The sequence below is a fragment of the Anolis sagrei genome, chromosome 11 (genome assembly GCF_037176765.1).
Source record: "Anolis sagrei isolate rAnoSag1 chromosome 11, rAnoSag1.mat, whole genome shotgun sequence".
NCBI classification, from domain to species: Eukaryota; Metazoa; Chordata; class Lepidosauria; order Squamata; family Dactyloidae; genus Anolis; species Anolis sagrei.
The window spans coordinates 1,745,805-1,766,650 of NC_090031.1; the positions used below are offsets into that span (position 1 = coordinate 1,745,805).

Here is a 20,846-nt window from a genome sequence, read left to right on the forward strand (position 1 = left end):
GGGCGCGTGACGTCACCCAGACGGGGCGCGGGGCAGTGACGTCAGCGGCGCCACCGGAAGGAAGGGAGAGAGAGCGAGAGAGAGAGAGAGGCCGGGCTCCCTTCACAACACAACATCCCCGCCAGGTAGGCCTCAGACCCACCTCTCCAGACAAGGTGGTTTCGGAGAGAGAGGCGAATGAGGGAATCATTATTATTATTATTATTATGATGTGAGGGATCAGGCCTGGGCCAACTTGGGCCCTCCTTCCCTCCCTTGGGTGCTTTGGACTCCAACTCCCACCATTCCTCACAGCCTCAGGCCCATTCCTTGTCCCTATACACAGCTACACGTATACACAAATATATACACACGCATACATGCATATATACACACACAGAACACATACACAGAATATACACAAACACACATATATACACAAATATATAATAATAATAATAATAACTTGATTTGTCCCCCGCTACCATCTCCCCCAACGGGGACTCAATATACACAGGCACACATATATACACAAATATATAATAATAATAATAATAATAATAGTAAATCAACTTTATTTGTACCCCGCTACCATCTCCCCAGGAGCCCCCAGTGAGCTTGTTGATCAAAAGGTCACAGGTTCAATTCCTGGGAGTGGCATGAGCTTCCGCTGTCAGCCCTAGCTTCTGCCAACCTAGCAGTTCGAAAACATGCAAATATGAGTAGATCAATAGGTACCGCTCCGGCGGGAAGGTAACGGCACTCCATGCAGTCATGCCGGCCACATGACCTTGGAGGTGTCTATGGACAACACCGGCTCTTCAGCTTAGAAATGGAGATGAGCACCTGAGTCCTATTATTATTATTATTATTATTCTGCCAACCTAGCAGTTCGAAAAAATGCAAATGTGAGTAGATCAATAGGTACCGCTCCGGCGGGAAGGTAACGGTGCTCCATGCAGTCATGCCTATGGCCACATAACCTTGGAGGTGTCTATGGACAACACCGGCTCTTCAGCTTAGAAATGGAGATGAGCACCTATTATTATTATTATTATTATTATTATTATTATTATTCTGCCAACCTAGCAGTTCGAAAACATGCAAATGTGAGTAGATCAATAGGTACCGCTCCGGCAGGAAGGTAACGGTGCTCCATGCAGTCATGCCTATGGCCACATAACCTTGGAGGTGTCTATGGACAACACCGGCTCTTCAGCTTAGAAATGGAGATGAGCACCTGAGTCCTATTATTATTATTATTATTATTATTATTATTATTATTCTGCCAGCCTAGCAGTTCGAAAACATGCAAATGTGAGTAGATCAATAGGTACCGCTCCAGTGGGAAGGTAACAGCGCTCCATGCAGTCATGCCAGCCACATGACCTTGGAGGTGTCTACGGACAACGCTGGCTCTTCAGCTTAGAAATGGAGAGGAGCACCAACGCCCAGAGTCAGACATGACTGGACTTAATGTCAGGGGACTACCTTTACCTTTACCTACCATCTCCCCAAGGGACTCGGTGCAGCTTACATGAGGCCAAGCCCAAATACAACAACAAAAACAACAACAACAGTAATACAAAACAATAAAATAAATCTCATAAACAAAAAAGCAATATACAATGACAGTAATAGGTTCTTGTGGGGTTTTTTTGGGCTATAGGGCCATGTTCTTCTAACGACATTTTCTCCTGACGTTTCACCTGCATCTATGGCAAGCATCCTCAGAGGGAGTGAGGTCTGTTGGAACTAGGAAAAAGGGTTTATATATCTGTGGAATGACCAGGGTGGGACAAAGGACTCTTGTCTGCTGGGGCAAGGTGGGAATGTTTCAACTGACCACCTTCATTAGCATTAGATGGCCTGGCAGTGACTGGAGCAAACTTTTGTTGAGAGATGATTATTTATTATTATTATTATTAACTTTATTTGTACCCTGCTAGCATCTCCCAAAGGACTCGATGCGGCTTACAAAGGCCAAGGCCTCAACACAACAACATAACAATACACAACCTAAAGCAAATAAAAAAACAGTTAAAACAATATTAAAACAACAAGTAATAAAACAATACACCAAAACACAATAAATAGCTGTCCCCGATTGTTTTCCCTCTGCTGTTGTGCTGTTATAATTTCAGAGCCATGAAAGCCTTCAACAATACAAAATAAAATAAAACTCATAAACACACACAATATACATATACACAGAAAGGAAGGAGGGAAGGAGAAAAGGAAAGAAAGGAAATAAAAAAAAGTGAAATAAGGAAGGAATGAGAGAGGGAAGGATGGAACCAAAGAGCAAAGGAAGAGAGGAAAGACACAGGTAGAGAAGGAAGGAAGAAGAGAAAGAGAGAAAGGAGAGAAAGAAGGAGGGAAGATTGGCCACAGCACCACGTGGCACGTACAGCTAGTAGTATAATATGCTGGTTGTTGTTCATTCGTTCAGTCGTCTCCGACTCTTGGTGACCTCATGGACCAGCCCACACCAGAGCTCCCTGTCGGCCGTCACCACCCCCAGGGTCTCCTTCAAGGTCAGTCCAGTCCCTTCAAGGATGCCATCCATCCACCTTGCCCTTGGTCGGCCCCTCTTCCTTTTCCCTTCCACTTTCCCCAGCATCATTGTCTTCTCTAGGCTTTGCTGTCTCCTCATGATAATATGCTGGTAGTGTATTCAATATATAATGTAATGTAATATAATATATTGTATATACATATATTTATAATTAGCTGTCCCCCGCCACACATTGCTGTGGCCCAGTCTGTGTATATGTGTTTTGAGTGTGAATATATTTGTATATTTGTGTATCGATATTTATGTACATGTGTAATGTTGTGGTTATACACATGCATTGTAGTGTGGGTTTTTTATTTTTGCTTTTTAAGTCCCTTCTGCTGTGTTTTCTAATGTTTTTATGAGTCGTGGTCACTTGTTGGCCTGTTAGGTGTCTTGTGCCCAAATTTGGTGTCAATTCACCCAATGGTTTTTGAGTTATGTTAATCTCACAAACAAAAAAATTACATAATATGCATATACAAGGGAGCCCCCGGTGGGTTAAAGCGCTGAGCTGCTGAGCTTGTTGACCAAAAGGTCGCAGGTTCAAATCCAGGGCGCGGCATGAGCTTCCACTGTCAGCCCTAGCTCCTGCCAACCTAGCAGTTGGGAAACATGCAAATATGAGTAATTCAATAGGTACAGCTCTGGCGGGAAGGTAACGCCGCTTCATGCAGTCATGCTAGCCACATGACCTTGGAGGTATTTACAGACAGTGCCGGCTCTTCAGCTTAGAAATGGAGATGAGCACCACACCACAGAGTCAGACACGACTGGACTTAATGTCAGGGGACAACCTTTACCTATATGCATATAAACCGCTGAGCTGTTGAACTTGCTGATCGAAAGGTAGGCGGTTTGAATCTGGGGAGTGGGGTGAGCTCCCGCTGTTAGCCCCAGCTCCTGCCAAGCTAGAAAGTGTCCAAAATCAAGCCAAGCCCTATGAGGAACGATTTAGAGAGCTGAGTGTGTTTAGCTTGGAGCAAAGAGAGGGGACATGAGAGCCATGTTTACATATTCAAAAGATGCCCCATTGAGCTTCCATTCTGCTGCCCTGGAGACTAGGACACAATGGAGCGGTAGGATGATGATGATGATGATGATGATGACAATATTTTTATTTCTTACCTGCCTCTCCTCATGGCTTGAGTTCAGATTAGAGGAAAGGAGACTCCACCTGAACATTAGGAAGAATGTCCAGACAGTAGGAGCTGTTTGATACCTGAGAGTCTGATAGAGCCTCCTTCCTTCTCTGAAGGTTGTTAAACAGAAGTTGGATGGCCATCTGTCGGGAGGGCTTTGGTTGGGTCTTCATGTGCAGCAGAAGGGGGTTGCACTGCATGGGCTCTCTTCCAACTCTAGGATTCTAAAAAAATAAATAAGAAAGCGAGGGTTTATGGTTCTGTTGTTGTTGTTTATGGTTCTTTCACTCCTTCCCACCTGCTACTAAGGAGGCTGTCCAGGTCCTGAACCGGTGCTTGGCTGCTGTGACGATCTGGATGAGGGCGAACAAATTGAAACTGAATCCAGAGAAGACAGAGGTCCTCCTGGTCAGTCGCAAGGCCGAACAGGGCATAGGGTTACAGCCTGTGCTGGATGGGGTCACACTCCCCCTGAAGACGCAGGTTCGCAGCTTGGGAGTGATCCTGGACTCATCGCTGAGCCTGGAAACCCAGGTCTCGGCGGTGACCAGGGGAGCATTTGCACAATTAAAGCTTGTGTGCCAGCTGCGCCCATACCTTGGGAAGTCTGACTTAGCCACGGCATTACACGCTCTCACTACATCCCATGTAGACTACTGCAACGCTCTGTATGTGGGGTTGCCTCTGAAGACTGCCTGGAAGCTTCAACTGGTCCAACAAACAGCAGCCAGATTGCTAACTGGAGCAGCTCTCAGGGAGCATACAACCCCCCAGTTGCGCCAAATCCACTGGCTGCCAGTTTGCTACCGGGCTCAATTCAAAGTGTTGGTTTTAACCTATAAAGCCCCAAACGGTTCTGGCCCAACTTACCTGTCCAAACGTATCTCCCCTTATGAACCATCTAGAACCTTGAGATCGTCCGGAGAGGCTCTGCTCTCAGCCCCGCCCCCATCACAGGTACGCTTGGTGGGGATGAGAGACAGGGCCTTCTGAGCAGTGGCCCCCCCGGCTATGGAACGCCCTCCCTAGAGAGATTAGATCTGCTCCCTCCCTCTTAATGTTTCAGAAGCAAGTCAAAATGTGGTTGTTTGAGCAAGCATTCACAAACACAGAGTAACGGATATGGATCAATGACATAGGAAATTGACGGTGGACGATGGAATTGGACAATGCTTGACAATAAGGAGACGCTAATGATGTTTTTATTGCTGTTGTGGTTTATGTAATTGTAATGTTTTAAATTGTTTTCAATACTATGTATACGGTTTTGTTGGAAACCGCCTTGAGTCGCTGATAGGCTGAGAAAGGCGGTATACAAATACAGTAAATAAATAAATAAATAAATGCTAAACAGCCATCTGTTTGGGGTGCTTTGATTGTGCTTTTCCTGCATGGCAGAATGGGGTTGGACTAGATGGCCCTTGGGATCCCTTCCACCTCTAGGATTCTATGGCTCCTGTTTCCATGCCTGCTTACCATCCCAAATTCATGCTAGTAGTGACAAAATCAGTGTTTATGCTCAGCATAAGACAGAAAGGAGAAAGGGCAAACCGGGCTCCGTTACCATACAGATAGAACTGTCCCTTTCTCTGTTGCGACCTTCTTGCCCACCATATTTCCCTTTTTCCAGGTGCGGATGGCGTCGGCTGTGCCTCCCACCCAGAGCCTACGCCTGGAGAACGCGGCCATTTTGTCCGAAGGGGCCTTGCAGGATGGGCACCGCCTCTGGATTGGAAACCTGGACCCCAAGATTACAGAGTGAGTGCTGGGATTGGTCCCAAAGGGTTGCCTTCCAATGGGAAACAATACAGAGTATTATTATTATTATTATTATTATTATTATTATTGAGTACTACCTTGGGTCCCCGGTGTTGCCCAAGCTATTTGAAAAAGTCACTTTTTAATTGTCCAAAATGCAAAAAGTTGTGGGTGAACTACAACTCCCATCATGCCAGGTTAACCCCAAGAAACTTCTTCAGTACTTAAAGTTTGTTATGTTGAGCAAGTTTGCTCTGGATGCATCATGGGAGGGGTTCAGTGTGATCTCCGGCTGCAGGGTGAACTACAACTCCCACTATGGCGAGTCAGTCCCTCAAACCCCTCCAGTAGGTGGAGTTAGTCATGGGGGTTCTGCATGCCAAGTGTGGTCCAGGGCCATCATCAGTGGAGGTCACAGTTCCACTGGTTGTGGGTGAACTACAACTCCCACTATGGTGGGTCAGTCCCCTCAGACCTGTGTAGTAGGTTGAGTTAGTCATGGCGATTCTGCGTGCCAAATGTCGTCCGGGTCCATCATCAGTGGAGGTCATCATTTCTCTGGTTGTGGCTGAACTACAACTCCCAGAAAGGAAGATCACTTCCCCCCAAACCTCTCCAGTCATCAAATTTCGGCATATCAGGTCTGTCCAAAGTTTGGTCCAAATCCATTGGTGTTTTGAGTTCACCGTGCATTCTGGATGTAGGTGAACTACAACTCCCCCAAATCAAGGTGATTTCCTCTCAAAGACCTCCAGTATATTTTGCTGGTTATGGGGGCTCTGTGTGCCAAGTTTGGTCCAGTTCTATGTTTGGTGAAGTTCAGTGTTCATTGATTGCAGGTGAACTATAAATCCCAGTACCTACAACTCCAAAATATCCAGGCCAATTCCCCTCAAAACCCACTAGTATTCAAATGTGGGCATATCAGGTATGCGTGCCAAGTTTGGTCCAGATCCATGTTTGGTGGAGTTCAGAGTGTTCATTGATTGCAGGTGAACTATAAATCCCAGTACCTACAACTCCAAAATATCCAGGCCAATTACCCCCAAAACCCACCAGTATTCAAATGTGGGCATATCAGGTATGCGTGCCAAGTTTGGTCCAGATCCATGTTTGGTGGAGTTCAGAGTGTTCATTGATTGCAGGTGAACTATAAATCCCAGTACCTACAACTCCAAAATATCCAAGTCAATTACCCACAAAACCCACCAGTATTCAAATGTGGGCATATCAGGTATGCGTGCCAAGTTTGGTCCAGATCCATGTTTGGTGGAGTTCAGAGTGTTCATTGATTGCAGGTGAACTATAAATCCCAGTACCTACAACTCCAAAATATCCAGGCGAATTCCCCTCAAAACCCACCAGTATTCAAATGTGGGCATATCAGGTATGCGTGCCAAGTTTGGTCCAGATCCATCTTTGGTGGAGTTCAGAGTGTTCATTGATTGCAGGTGAACTATAAATCCCAAGTACCTACAACTCCAAAATATCCAGGCCAATTCCCCTCAAAACCCACTAGTATTCAAATGTGGGCATATCAGGTATGCGTGCCAAGTTTGGTCCAGATCCATGTTTGGTGGAGTTCAGAGTGTTCATTGATTGCAGGTGAACTATAAATCCCAGTACCTACAACTCCAAAATATCCAGGCCAATTACCCCCAAAACCCACCAGTATTCAAATGTGGGCATATCAGGTATGCGTGCCAAGTTTGGTCCAGATCCATGTTTGGTGGAGTTCAGAGTGTTCATTGATTGCAGGTGAACTATAAATCCCAGTACCTACAACTCCAAAATATCCAAGTCAATTACCCACAAAACCCACCAGTATTCAAATGTGGGCATATCAGGTATGCGTGCCAAGTTTGGTCCAGATCCATGTTTGGTGGAGTTCAGAGTGTTCATTGATTGCAGGTGAACTATAAATCCCAGTACCTACAATTCCCCTCAAAAACAGGCCAATTCCCCCCAAAAACAAAACCCTGATATGCCCAAATGTGGTCATATCAGGTATGCGTGCCAAGTTTGGTCCAGATCCATCATTGTTTGTGTTCATAGTGTGCCTTGGATATAGGTGAACTACAACTCCTATGAATCCCTTCAAAGACCTCCAGTATGTTTTGTTGGTCATGGGGGTTTTGTGTGCCAAGTGAGTTCCAGGTCCATTTTTGGTGGAGTTCAGAGTGCAGTTCTTAGATTGCAGGTGAACTATACATCCCAGGACCTACAACTTCAATGAATCACTGTGAATTCTCCCCAAACCTCTCTAGTCTGTTCAGTTGCTGATCAATTCCTCTGTTTGCTGTGTGCCATAGGAAAGGATAGGAAAGGGTGAAGGGAGAGGCAGTGAGTGGGGTCATGCAATATAATAATAATAATAATAATAATAATAATAATAAACTTTATTTGTACCCTGCTTCCATCTCCCCAAGGGACTTGGTGCGGCTTATTTATTTATTTATTTATTTACTTTGCTTGTATACCGCAGTTTCTCAGCCTAACAGGCGACTCAACGCGGTTTACAACAAAGGTACAACAGTCAACAATATATAATTTAAAACCATAAAAGCATAATACACAATATTGACACAACAATAACAACCCAATGCATCTCAGGACTAAAATCGTGATCCAGTTTCATCGTCCATATTACCATTCCTGAGCCCAACAAGACATCAATAAACAAACATCAATAAACAAAACATCAAAAAACAATCAATAAAATACAAATCATATAAATCACGTAAACAACAATAAGCAATAAACAATCAAAAGTGACATATAAACATTTAAAACCAATGGCTGGGCCAAATGTAATAGGTTAAAATTAAATATATGCTGACGTGATCAAGGTAGGATATAACTGGGATAATATATTATAATATTATAATGTCAGACAATATACTACTAATACTAATATACTATAATTATATATTTTATATTAAATGTATTATTATTATTACTAATAATATTGCAGTCTAATGGTATAGTACAATATAGTAATATATAATACTAATATTGTGCTATGGTAATAATATAATATATTGTATTGACTTTTTGCTTGTAAGCCACTCTGAGTCCCCTTCGGGGTGAGAAGGGTGGCGTATCTGTCCGAACATATCTCCTTCTATGTCCCGCCTAGGAATTTAAAATCTTCTGGAGGGGACCTGTTCTCGGCCCCGCCCTTGTCACAAATGAGATTGGCTGGGACGAAGGACAGGGCCTTCTCGGTGGTGGCCCCCCGCCTGTGGAATTCACTCCCCGGGGAAATGAGATCATCGCCATCCCTCCTCTCTTTCAGAAGGAAATTAGAAACATGGATATGGGACCAGGCCTTTGGGTAATCTGGCAGACTGACAATGGACAATGATGACTAAAGCTTTGGGAACGGACTATGATAAGCGGAATGAATTCATTAATTACGGACTTGGCAAAACGATGGCCGCCAGGCTGGCTTTTTATTGCATTTTTATCGTATTAACGTAATGTTTTAATTGTTATAATTATTGTTGCTATGTGTATTGTCAAAGGCTTTCATGGCTGGAATCACTAGGTTCTTGTGGGGTTTTTTGGGCTATAGGGCCATGTTCTAGAGGCATTTCTCCTGACGTTTCGCCTGCATCTATGGCAAGCATCCTCACCTTACTGCCTCTGAGGATGCTTGCCATAGATGCAGGCGAAACGTCAGGAGAAATGCCTCTAGAACATGGCCCTATAGCCCGAAAAAACCCACAAGAACCTATTGTTGCTATATATTTTATTGTGTGAATTGTAGGCATCAACGTATGCCGGTTGGAAGCCGCCCCGAGTCCCCCTTCGGGCGTTGAGAAGGGCGGGGTAGAAGTACCCAAAATAAATAAATAGAAATGTTGCAAATAAACAAATAAATAAATGCAAATTCCACACCGATGGAGAGAGTCAGAAACACTGGGATGCCTGTGGTATAGGAAACACATACAATCTAGGATGAAATCCACAAGCAGGTGGACAATTTCAACAGAAAGGAAGAAACCATGAAAATGAACAAAATCTGGCTACCAGTATTAAAAAAAACTCTAAAATTACAACAGCAAAACAAGAGAGAGGAAACAATCAGGCACATCAAATCAACTCTCAACAAAACATTCCCCCAGGCACTTCCAAGCCATTAAATGCTAATCAAGGTGGTCAGTTGAAACATTCACACCTAGCTCCAGCAGACAAGAGTCCTTTGTCCCACCCTGGTCCTTATTCCACAGATATATAAACCCTTTTTCCTAGTTCCAACAGACCTCACTACCTCTGAGGATGCTTGCCATAGATGCAGGCGAAACGTCAGGAGAGAATGCCTCTAGAACATGGCTCTATAGCCCGAAAAAACCCACAAGAACCTATCAATAGATAGATAGATTCATTCCCTGTCTTTGGGCCCAGTTCTCAACCAAACCTCGCCCTTGGTTCTACTCCTGCATCTCTCCCGCATCCTTGTTTGGTTCTGGCTACGCCTTGCTTTGCGATGGTCCAGTTGGCCCAGATCTCGTCCCCGTCGTTGTTCTTTCTCATGCATAACAACAGCAGCTGCGGTCTCGTCCCTGGCAGCGGCAGCAAACGTTAAGTGCGTGCGTTTGACATTCCCTTGGCCTCCGTGCGAGGAGTGCGTTTCCAATTGCGTGTGGAAGGCGTTGGGAGCGCGGTGAAGTGGGGCAATTAAACACCACGCCGAGGGAAGAGAGCTTGATTGCAGCCGGGGAGATGAGATGCGCCAGGGCTGGGTGGGGTGGCGCTGGGGACCGGGCTTTACAAAACAACCTCCGATGGGCGCCTCCTCCTCCTCGTCCTCCTCCTCGTCCTGCCCAAGTGGCTCCCTCGCCCGGATATTGCCAGCCTCTCAGCTGTGGAAGCAATTTCTGCCGGTCTCCTTGTCTTTTCGGCAAGTGCCTGGCGCCTTTTGTGTTCCGAGTGGCGCTCCTTTCAGCCGGGCGGCAGCGTCCTAATCGCGTCCTAATCGCGCCTCTCTAAGTGGGGCCCGTCATTAAGGTAATGCCCACTTCAGGCCGCTCATTCAGGCCCTCGCGGGCTTGGCCTCTCTTTGCTTTTGCATTAATTATCATTTTTTGCCCGGTGTTTATACAGCGCGCCTCCTCGGCGGGAAGTAATTGCGAGCGCTGCTCAGCTGACGGGCCCAAAGCGCCTTTCGACAAGTGTCTGTTGTGTGGCTTTGAAAAGTTGAGAAGAAGCCCTCGCAAGGAAGGGTTGTGTGCGTTGGCCTTGGGATCCACTGTCAATGTCACCTCCTTTGCGGGAAGTCTGACCTCCTCAGTCGCATAGGATCAGAGAAGGAGAAGAGACCCCCAAGGGACATCCAGTCCAACCCCCATCTCTCTGCCAGGCAGGAAAAGCACAATCAAAGCACCCCTGAGAGATGGTCTCCAAAGGAGGACCCTCCACCGGACTCAAAGGCAGTGAGTTCCACTGGGTTGTTGTAGGTTTTTCCGGGCTATATGGCCATGTTCTGGAGGCAATTTTTCTCCTGACGTTTCGCCTGCATCTATGGCAAGCATCCTCAGAGGTAGTGAGGTCTGTTGGAAGTAGGAAAAAATGGGTTTATTATATCTGTGGAATGACCAGGGTGAGACAAAGGACTTTTGTCTGCTGGGGCTAGCTGTGAATGTTTCAGCTGATCACCTTGATTAGTGAGTTCCACTGTTGAACAGCTCAAGATGTTTTCCCCTAATGTTCAGGTGGAATCTCTTTTCCTGCCATTTGAATCCATGGCTCCCTTGTGTCCTAGTCCAGTGATGGGCAACCTTTTGAGCTTGGTGTGTCAAAATTTGCCAAAAATCTGACCATAACTTGGGTGGGGTGTCAACTTTGAGATAAAATAAACGTAATTTTGCAATATTTATAGTTTAAATAAGAAAAAATGTATATTCCATGCTGAGTTATGTAGTGAACAATGCTCAAAGGTGCAGATGTTAAATTTGTAGAGCCTTTTACAAATTTAAGGATGGAATTAGATTGGCTCTTATAAGGTGTACTTCTCTGTATGCGGCCGCATATGGCCGCGTGTCATCAAAAATAGCCGTGTGTGTCAGTGCTGACACGCATGTCAGAGGTTCACCATCGTCCTAGAAGCTTTCCCCTTCCTTCATGTGGCATCCCTTGCAGTATTCAAACCTGGCTCTTGCCTCCCCTTCTCTTCTCCAAGGTAAACATGCCCAGCTCCCTCAGACATTCCTCATAAGGCTTGGTCTCCTTTTGGTCACTCTCATCTGGACATCTTCCATTTGGTCAATATTCTTCTTGAGTTGTGATGCCCAGAACTGGACTCGGGGTCGTTATTCCGCGTGAGGTCTGGTGGGGAGGTTCTCAGGAGTGGAAGGGAGCAATAGAGGAGTATAACCCAGGCATGGGCCAACTTGAGCCCTCCCTCCAGGTGTTTTGGCCTTCAACTCCCACCATTCCTAACAGCCTCAGGTCCCCTCCTTTTCCCTTTCTCTTTCCTTCTCCATTTAAGCAGCTGAGGGAGGAAAGGAAGGAGCCTGAGGCTGTTAGGAATGGTGGAAGTCCAAAACACCTGGAGGGAGGGCTCAAGTTGGCCCATGCCTTTGTCCTCTTGGAACTGGACACTTCAGTCAATCAAGGGATCATCTGCATACCCACGTTGTGGGAGTTGGAGTCCAAAACACCTGGAAGGAGGGCTCAAGTTGGCCCATGCCTTTGTCCTCTTGGAACTGGACACTTCAGTCAATCAAGAGATCATCTGCATACCCACGTTGTGGGAGGTGAAGTCCAAAACACCTGGAGAGAAGGCTGAAATTGGTCCTCTTGGGACTGGGCACTTCAGTCCATCAAGGGATCATCTGCATACCCACGTTGTGGGAGGTGAAGTCCAAAACACCTGGAGAGAAGGCCGAAATTGGTCCTCTTGGGACTGGGCACTTCAGTCCATCAAGGGATCATCTGTATACCCACGTTGTGGGAGGTGAAGTCCAAAACACCTGGAGAGAAGGCTGAAATTGGTCCTCTTGGGACTGGGCACTTCAGTCCATCAAGGGATCATCTGCATACCCACGTTGTGGGAGGTGAAGTCCAAAACACCTGGAGAGAAGGCCGAAATTGGTCCTCTTGGGACTGGGCACTTCAGTCCATCAAGGGATCATCTGCATACCCACGTTGTGGGAGGTGAAGTCCAAAACACCTGGAGAGAAGGCTGAAATTGGTCCTCTTGGGACTGGGCACTTCAGTCCATCAAGGGATCATCTGTATACCCACGTTGTGGGAGGTGGAATCCAAAACACCTGGAGAGAAGGTCCAAGTTGGTCCTCGTGGGACTGGGCACGTCAACCAGGGGATCATCTGCATACCCACGTTGTGGGTGTTGGGAGTCCCAAACACCTGGAGGGAGGGCCCAAGTTGGCCCATGCCTTTGTCCTCTTGGAACTGGGCACTTCAGTCAACCAAGGGATCCTCTGCATACCCACGTTGTGGGAGTTGGAGTCCAAAACACCTGGAAGGAGGGCCCAAGTTGGCCCATGCCTGGTATAACCTGTTTCTGAAAATTAGACCCAACAGGAATGCGGGGAGTAGCATTGTAGATTAAGGAAAGAGAAAGGAGAGAAGGAAGAAAGAGAAAGGAAAGGAGAGGGAATGGGTGCAACTGACATTACAAGGGATTCCTCATGAACATTAGGAAGAAGGTTAAGAATAAGAGTTGACTCCTTCATTGTTTGGTGGAGGCTCCTTCTTAGGGGGCTTTTGAGCAGAGGCTGGATGGCCATCTGTTGGGAGGGCTTTTCCTGCCTGGCAGAAAGAAGGGGGTTTCTTCCAACTTTAGGAAAGAGGGCTGAAAGGAGGTGTCTCTGCTCGTTCTCCTTCTGAATGAGTCCACGTTGCTCTTGGTTGAAGGGCATCAGCAGGGCTCGCCTCTCTCTGCCGCTCCCATTGTCCTTTTTTCTCAGCGAGCGGCTGTCCCATCACGACGTTCCCAGTTGGGCTGGATTTCCGGACGTAATGGCTTTTGCATGTGTTTGAGATGGTTCCCGTATCCTTGGGAGGGCAATTGTTTAGAGGAAGCCTTGGCGGAGCCTTTGAATAGCGCGCTGGGTGCCAGGAGGAAAGGGAAGCGGGTCTCGGCCAAGGTGTCCGGCTTCTCGCCTCGGATGACAGGAAGCCGGGCGGAGGCCTCCTTCCTTGGCCCCCAGGTATCCCTTGCAGGGCGGACGCACTTTCACACACAGGCACACGCATGGCATTCCGAAACACACAAGCGCCTTCATGTAAACATGGGCTCCTTGTTTACCTCCTGGGCTGAGGATTGTTGCGCTCGTTCTTACATCCTTGCCTTGCCGAACCCTTTTCAGACATAGAGAGGTGCGACGTCCAGCCCATGCCACAAACCCAGACCCATTCTTTGGGCAGCAGAGCTTTGCAAAGTGTGTGTCGCAACACATTTGCGCAGGCATGCCCAAAGCCCGGCCCGAGGACCCAATTGCAAACCACCGTTCCTGCATCCTCTGCCATAAAATTTAATAATATGCAGCCTGTGCATCCTTTTGCAATGTGAAAATAGATCTGAAATGATCTTCCCATACCTGTGTTGGAATTACACAACTTGGAGCTCTATTGTGAGAAAGCCAGGCTTGTGATGCTGGGCCTCTCCATGAAGCAAATGATGTTAAGACCTTGACTGTGGCCAAACATCGCTGCCTATTCCACAAAGAAAGGTGCAATGTGTTCCCATCCAAAGTGCTTTGAGGCAGATTTGCAAGAGGGTATCCCATACAATTAAGATTTAACTTGGATGTTGAATGCATGCATCACATCTTATTGTCCTGCAGTTATTACAGACAGGCTCAGCCACATCTTGCTAACCCACTACTGAGCCACCTACCCGTTAGAGCAGCCCAATTCCAAGCCAAGTTCTAGGTGAAATGCACACTCCATCGTATAATTTTTTAAAAATAGCAATATAAAAAAACTGATGGTGTAGTAGGTTAAGCCATTGAGCTGCTGGACTTACTGACTGAAAAGTTGGAGAGGGGTGAGCTCCCACCGTTAGCCCCAGCTTCTGCCAACTTAGCAGTGCGAAAATGTGCACCTCCATAGAATCAAAGAGTTGGAAGAGACCTGGTGGGCCATCCAGTCCAACCCCATTTTGCCAAGAAGCAGGAATATTGCATTCAAATCACCCCTGACAGATGGCCATCCAGCCTCTGCTTAAAAGCCTCCAAAGAAAGAGCCTCCACCACACTCCTTCTGGGGCAGTGAGTTCCACTGCTGAACAGCTCTCACAGTCAGGAAGTTCTCATGTTCAGATGGAATCTCCTTTCTTGTAGTTTGAAGCCATTGTTCCAGGGAAGCAGAAAACAAGCTTGCTCCCTCCTCCTCCCTGTGACTTTCTCTCACATATTTATACCTGGCCCTCATCATGTCTCCTCTCAGCCTTCTCTTCTTCAGGCTAAACATGCCCAGCTCCTTAAGCCGCTCCTCATAGGGCTTGTTCTCCAGACCCTGGATCATTTGAGTCACCCTCCTCTGGACACATTCCAGCTTAGAATCAATCTCTCTCTTGAATTGTGTTGCCCAGAATTGGACACAATATTCCAGATGTGGTCTAACCAAAGCAAAATAGAGCATGGGGAGCATGACTTCCTTAGATCTAGACACTAGGCTCCTATTGCTGCAGGCCAACATCCCATTGGCCCCTCCTCTTTCCTTCCCACCTGCTTAGCTACCTGTCCTGCTCTCCGTCTCTTTCTCCAAGGCCTTCATTCATTTGCTCTCCTCCTCCTCCTCCTCCCTCCCAGGTACCACCTGCTGAAGCTCCTCCAGAAATTTGGGAAGGTGAAGCAGTTTGACTTCCTGTTCCACAAGTCAGGGGCCTTGGAAGGGCAGCCCAGAGGATACTGCTTTGTGAACTTCGAGACCAAGCAGGTGACCTTTCTTGGGCATTGTTTCTTAAGGTGTGGGTGTGCGGGGGGGGGGGGGGTCTGGGCCACACCTGACACCTTTCGGGGCTCCTTTTCCTCCTGCGCAGGAAGCCGAGCAAGCCATCCAGTGCCTCAACGGCAAGCTGGCGCTCTCCAAGAAGCTGGTGGTGCGGTGGGCCCACGCCCAGGTCAAGGTGAGTCTCGTCCCCTCCCCTTTTGGGGGGAGGAGATGGGAGCCCCCGCTCCTCCTCCTCTTTCTGGGGTCTTTTCCTCAAAGGAGGAGAACCCTAATCTCTGGCTCTCTTTTGGCCCCCAGAGATTTGATCCAAACAAGAATGAGAAGATCCTTCCCATCAGCCTCGAGCCATCGTCCAGCACAGAGCAGGCACAGTCCAACCTGAGGTAACGGCGTGTGTATAATCTACTACCATCTATATCTCTGGTTGGCTGGCTACCTGTCAGGAGGGCTTTGATTGTGCCTTCCCTTAGGGCAGGATGGGGTTGGACTGGGTGGCACTTGGGGTCCTTTCCAGCTGTTGGGTTCTATGGTATAACTATCATATATATGTGTGTAATATCTATTGCCACCTGTCTCTGGCAGGCTGGCCATCTATCAGGAGAGCTTTGATTGTGCTTTCCCTTAGTGCAAAATGGGGTGTTGGACTGGGTGGCCGGCCCTTGGGGTCCCTTCCAGCTCTTCAGTATTATGATATAGCTATCATATATGTGTGAGTGTGTGTCTGTATCTATTGCCACCTATCTTTGGTAGGCTGTCTGTCTGTCAGGAGGGCTTTGATTGTGCCTTCCCTTAGGGCAGAATGGGGTTGGACTGGGTGGCCAGCCCCTGGGGTCTCCTCATGCTCTTGTGTTCTGTGATAGCGCCTATTGCCATCTATCTCTGGCTGGGTGGCCATCTGTCAGGAGGGCTTTGATTGTGCCTTCCCTTAGGTCAGAATGGAGTTGGACTGGGCAGGACTTGGGGTCTCCTCAAGCTCTTAGGTTCTATGATATCTCCTATTGCTATCTATCTCTGGCAAGCTGGGCGTCTGTCAGGAGGGCTTTGTTTGTGCCTTCCCTTAGGGCAGGATGGGGTTGGACTGGGTGGCCGGCCCTTGGGGTCTCCTCAAGCCCTCGGGTTCTGTGATACTGCCTTACTTAGGCGATCCCTCGTTGGACGAGTAAGATGGTCTTCCATCATGGGTTTCCCTGTGGGTCCGTAGGTGGCTGTGGAGCCCTCTTCTTGCTCTGCATCTTCTTCCGCAATGAGGGCATTGGTTTCCAGATGGAAGGCAGTCCCGGTCGGGGTTGGCTTGATGCGCCTTCCTCCTGGCACGTTTCTCTCTTTCACCCTCCACTCGTGCCTCCTTGAATTCTGCAGCACTGCTGGTCACAGCTGACCTCCAGCTGGAGCGCTCAAGGGCCAGGGCTTCCCAGTTCTCAGTGTCTATGCCAGAGATTTTAAGGTTGGCTTTGAGCCCATCTTTAAATCTCTTTTCCTGTCCACCAACGTTCCGTTTTCCGTTTGCCTATTGCCATCTATCTCTGGCAGGCTGGCCATCTGTCAGGAGGGCTTTGATTGTGCCTTCCCTTAGGGTCCAGTGGGTCGGCCCCTTCTAGGTCCTATGGTTTGGGCCTTTTAACACCCTCCTCCTTTGCCTCCTCCTCCTCTCCTTTTGCAGCGTGAGCACGAAGATCAAAGCCATCGAGGCCAAGCTGAAGATGATGGCGGAGAACCCGGACGCGGAGTTCCCCCCGGCGGGTGCGGCAACCTCCCCGGCCCCCTACGCCTACTTCCGGCCCCCGGACAAGAAGCGGGCCGCCCCTTACAAGACCCGTGGGGCCTCCTGGAGGTCCAAGAGATGATCCTGGGGCCTGGCGCAGCCATCTCGGTCGGTCAAGGATTTGCAGATCCTCTCCGGCGGCAGAAACACAACGCCGGCGTTGCCCTCGAGAGAAAGCAAACTCGAGTCGGTTTGGATCGCAAGGAACACCTTCTCTCCGCGGCCCATTTTGCCTCCGGGAAAACCCAGGGGAGGCGAAGGGTCTGGGGTCCGGAAATGGACATTTGGACAAATGGACGTTACATAAACAGGACTTTCTCTTTTTTTAAAAAACACAGTTGTACAGAAATAAAACTTGGTGCAGGCATTCAAAGCAATAACAACAACAACAACAATAATACTTTATTTCTAACCCACTCTATCTCCTCAAGGCAGGCCTGGGCCAACTTGGGCCCTCCCTCCAGGTGTTTTGGACTCCAACTCCCACAATTCCTAACAGCTGGTAGGCTGTTAGGAATTGTGGGAGTTGGAGTCCAAAACACCTGGAGGGAGGGCCCAAGTTGGCCCAGGCCTGCCCCAAGCCGCAAACATTCATGTAAACACACAAACCAATAAAACGACAACATCAGCATAACTAACCAAAGTAAATCAATTAAAACAATATAAAATAATTAATAGAAGCCTCATAAAGTCTCATCTAGTACAGTTCCGTCATCACAAAAATGCATTAAATTCTACGGAACGGTTTACTATCATCTATATTTCTCAATCATATCTATTGCCATCTGTTTTTGACTGGCTGGCCCTCTGTCCAGAGGGCTTTGATTGTGTCTTCTCTTATGGCTGAAGAGGGTTGGACTGGATGACACTTGGGATCCCTTTCAGTTCTTGGGTTCTATGATATAGCTATTGTGTGTGTGCGCGCGCATGTGTGTATAATCTATTGCCATCACTCTTTGGCTGGCTGGCCATCTGTTGGGAAGGCTTTGATCATGCCTTCCCATAGGGCTGAAGGGGGTTGGACTGGATGGCCCTTGGGGTCCCTTTGAGCTCTTGGGTTCTATGATATAGCTATCATATATGTGTGTTTGTGTGTATAATCTATGGCCATCGATCTTTGGCTGGCTGGCCATCTGTCGGGAAGGCTTTGATCGTGCCTTTCCTTATGGCCAAAGGGGGTTGGACTGGGTGACCTTTGGGGTCCCTTCCAGCTTTTGAGTTCTATGATATAGCTATTGTGTGTGTGTGTATAAAAATCTATTGCCATTAATCTTTGGCTGAATGGCCATCTGTTGGGAGGGCTTTGATTGTGCCTTCCCTTAGGGCAGAATGGGACTGGAGTATGTGTATGTCCCTCCATTGTCTTGCGCCCTGACAGCTAAGGTGCTGTCAAACTGCATTCAGTGTATAATGCAGAAGATGCACTCACGCTTTGGAAGGAAGACAAGAGAGAAGAAAGGAAGGAAAAGGGAAGGAAGGAAGGAAGAAAAGGAAGGAGAGACTCAGAGAGGGGACGAAGGAAGGAAGAAGAGGAAAAGGAAAGTGGGAAGGAAGGCAGTCGAAAAAAAGGAAAATGAAAAGGAAGGAAGGAAGGAAGGAAGGAGAAAAGTGGGAAGGCGGGAGAAAAAAGAAAAGAAAGGAAGGAAAAGAAAGGAGGGAGGGAAACAAGGAATTAAGGAGAGGGAAAGGAAAAGGGGAAGATGGGAGAGAAGAAAGGAAGGAAAAGGGAAGGAAGGAAGAAAAGGAAGGAGAGATTGAGAGAGGGGAAGAAGGGAGAAGAGGAAAAGGAAAGTGGGAAGGAAGGCAGGCGAAAAAAGGAAGAAGCATGGAAAGAAGAAAGGGGAAGGAAAAAAGTGGGAAGGCGGGAGAATAAAAAGAAAAAGGAGGGAGGGAGGGAAAGAAGGAATTAAGGAGAGGGAAAGGAAAATGGGAATGCGGGAGAGGAAGAAGGAAAGAAAGGGATAGGAGGGAAGGAAGAGGAAAAGGAAGTGGGAAGAAAGGCAGAAAAAAGGAAGAAGGGAGGGAAAGAAAAAGGAAGAGGAAAAAGTGGGAAGGAAGGCAGGAGAAAAAAAGGAAGGAAGGAAGAAAGGAGGGGAGGAGGGCAGGGAGGAAAAGGGGAAGAAGAAAAGGAGGAATGGGGGGAATAGAGGAAGGGAAGAAAGAGAAAGAAAAGGGAAAGAAGGAGAAAGAAGAAAAGGAAAGAAGAAGGGAGGAAAGAAAGGAAGGGGGAGGTAATAAGAGAAGAGAAGAAAGAAGAAGGAGGGAAGGGGAGAAAAAAGAATAAAGGAAAAAAGAACAGCACAAAAGCCGTCTCCCAGGACAGGTAAGAAGACGGATCCAGAGAGGCCATGGGCTCAAAAGGAGTCTGAGTGGGTGCCTTGAGAAGGAGGCTCCAAGCATGGAGAGGGGGGTGGAAGGAAGAGAGAAGGAAGAAGGAGGAGGAAGAGGAGGGGGGAGGAAAAGAAGGAAGAATAGAGTGGGAGAAAGAAAGGGAGAGAGCGAGGGAAGAAGAAAGGAAAAGGAATGTAGGAATAGGAGGGGAGGGAGGAAAAAGGAAAGGAAGAAAAGAGAAAGGAAGAAGAAAAAAGTGGGAAGGAAAAAACAGGAGGAAGAGGGTAGGGAGGAAAAAGGAAAGAAAAGAAAGAAAAGGAGGGAGGAGAGGAAGGAAGAAAGAAAAAGAGGTAGGAAGGGAAGGAAGGTAGGATGGAGGGAGTGAGGGAAAGAAGGAAGGAAAGTAAGAAAGGAAAGAAGGATGGAAGAAGAGAAAAATAGGAAGGAAGGCAGGAGAAAGAAGAAAAAGGGGAAGGAAGAAGAAAGGAAAAGGAAAGTAGTAAGGAAAAGATGGAGGAATAGGAAGGGAAGGAGGAAAAGGGGAGGGAAGGAAAGAAAGAATGCAGGGAGGAAAGGAAAGGAGGAAGAGGAAAAAGTGGGAAGGCAGGAGAAAAAAAGAAAAAGGGAAGGAAGGAGAAAGGAAAGTAGGAAGGGGAAAGAAGGAGGTCAGGGAGGAAAAAGGGAAGAAGAAAAGGAGGAATGGTGGGGAGGATAGAGGAAGAAGAAAGAAAAGGGAAAGAAGAAAAGGAAAGGGAAAGAAGGAGAAAAAAGAGAAAGAAGAAGGGAGGAAAGAATGGAAGGGGGATAGTGACAGAAAAAAAGAAAGGAAAAGGAAAGTAGTAAGGAAAAGATGGAGGAATAGGAAGGGAAGGAGGAAAAGGGGAGGGAAGGGAAGAAAGAATGGAGGGAGGGAGGAAAAGGAGGAAGAGGAAAAAGTTGGAAGGAAGGCAGGAGAAAAAAGGGAAAGGAAGGAAGGAGAAAGGAAAGGAAGGGGAAAGAAGGAGGGCAGGGAGGAAAAAGGGAAGAAGAAAAGGAGGAACGGTGGGGAGGATAGAGGAAGGGGAGAGGGAAAGATGGAGTGGTTGAGTTAGTAAGAGAAGAAAAAAGGAAGGAAGGAAAGAAAGAAAGAGGAGAAAGAAAGCAAAGGGGGGGAAAGACTAGGCAAGAGGAGGAGAAAAGGGTAGAATGAGAGAAAAGAAGGAAAGAAAGGAAAAGAAAGGAAGGAAAGAAAGAGAAAAAGGGGAAGGAAAGAAAGAAGAAAGGAAGGACGGAGGGAGGGAAGAGAGGAAAGAAGGAGGAAAAGAAAAGCAGGAAGGAAAAAGATGGAGGAATAGAATGGGAGGGGAAGGAAAGGAAGGAAGAATGGAGGGAAAGAAGGAAGGAAGGAGAA

General features: G+C 47.4%; 1 protein-coding gene across 1 annotated transcript; it reads left to right on the forward strand.

Moving 5' to 3' along the window:
- The first annotated feature begins 9 nt into the window (after positions 1–9).
- On the forward strand, positions 10–17,523 carry RBM18 (RNA binding motif protein 18). The gene is made up of 6 exons (XM_067471760.1): positions 10–125; positions 5,309–5,436; positions 15,222–15,348; positions 15,452–15,538; positions 15,661–15,746; positions 17,024–17,523. The coding sequence occupies exons 2-6, from the start codon at positions 5,315–5,317 to the stop codon at positions 17,205–17,207; spliced, it is 606 nt and encodes a 201-aa protein (XP_067327861.1). The 5' UTR covers positions 10–125; positions 5,309–5,314; the 3' UTR covers positions 17,208–17,523.
- Positions 17,524–20,846: the final 3,323 nt, after the last annotated feature.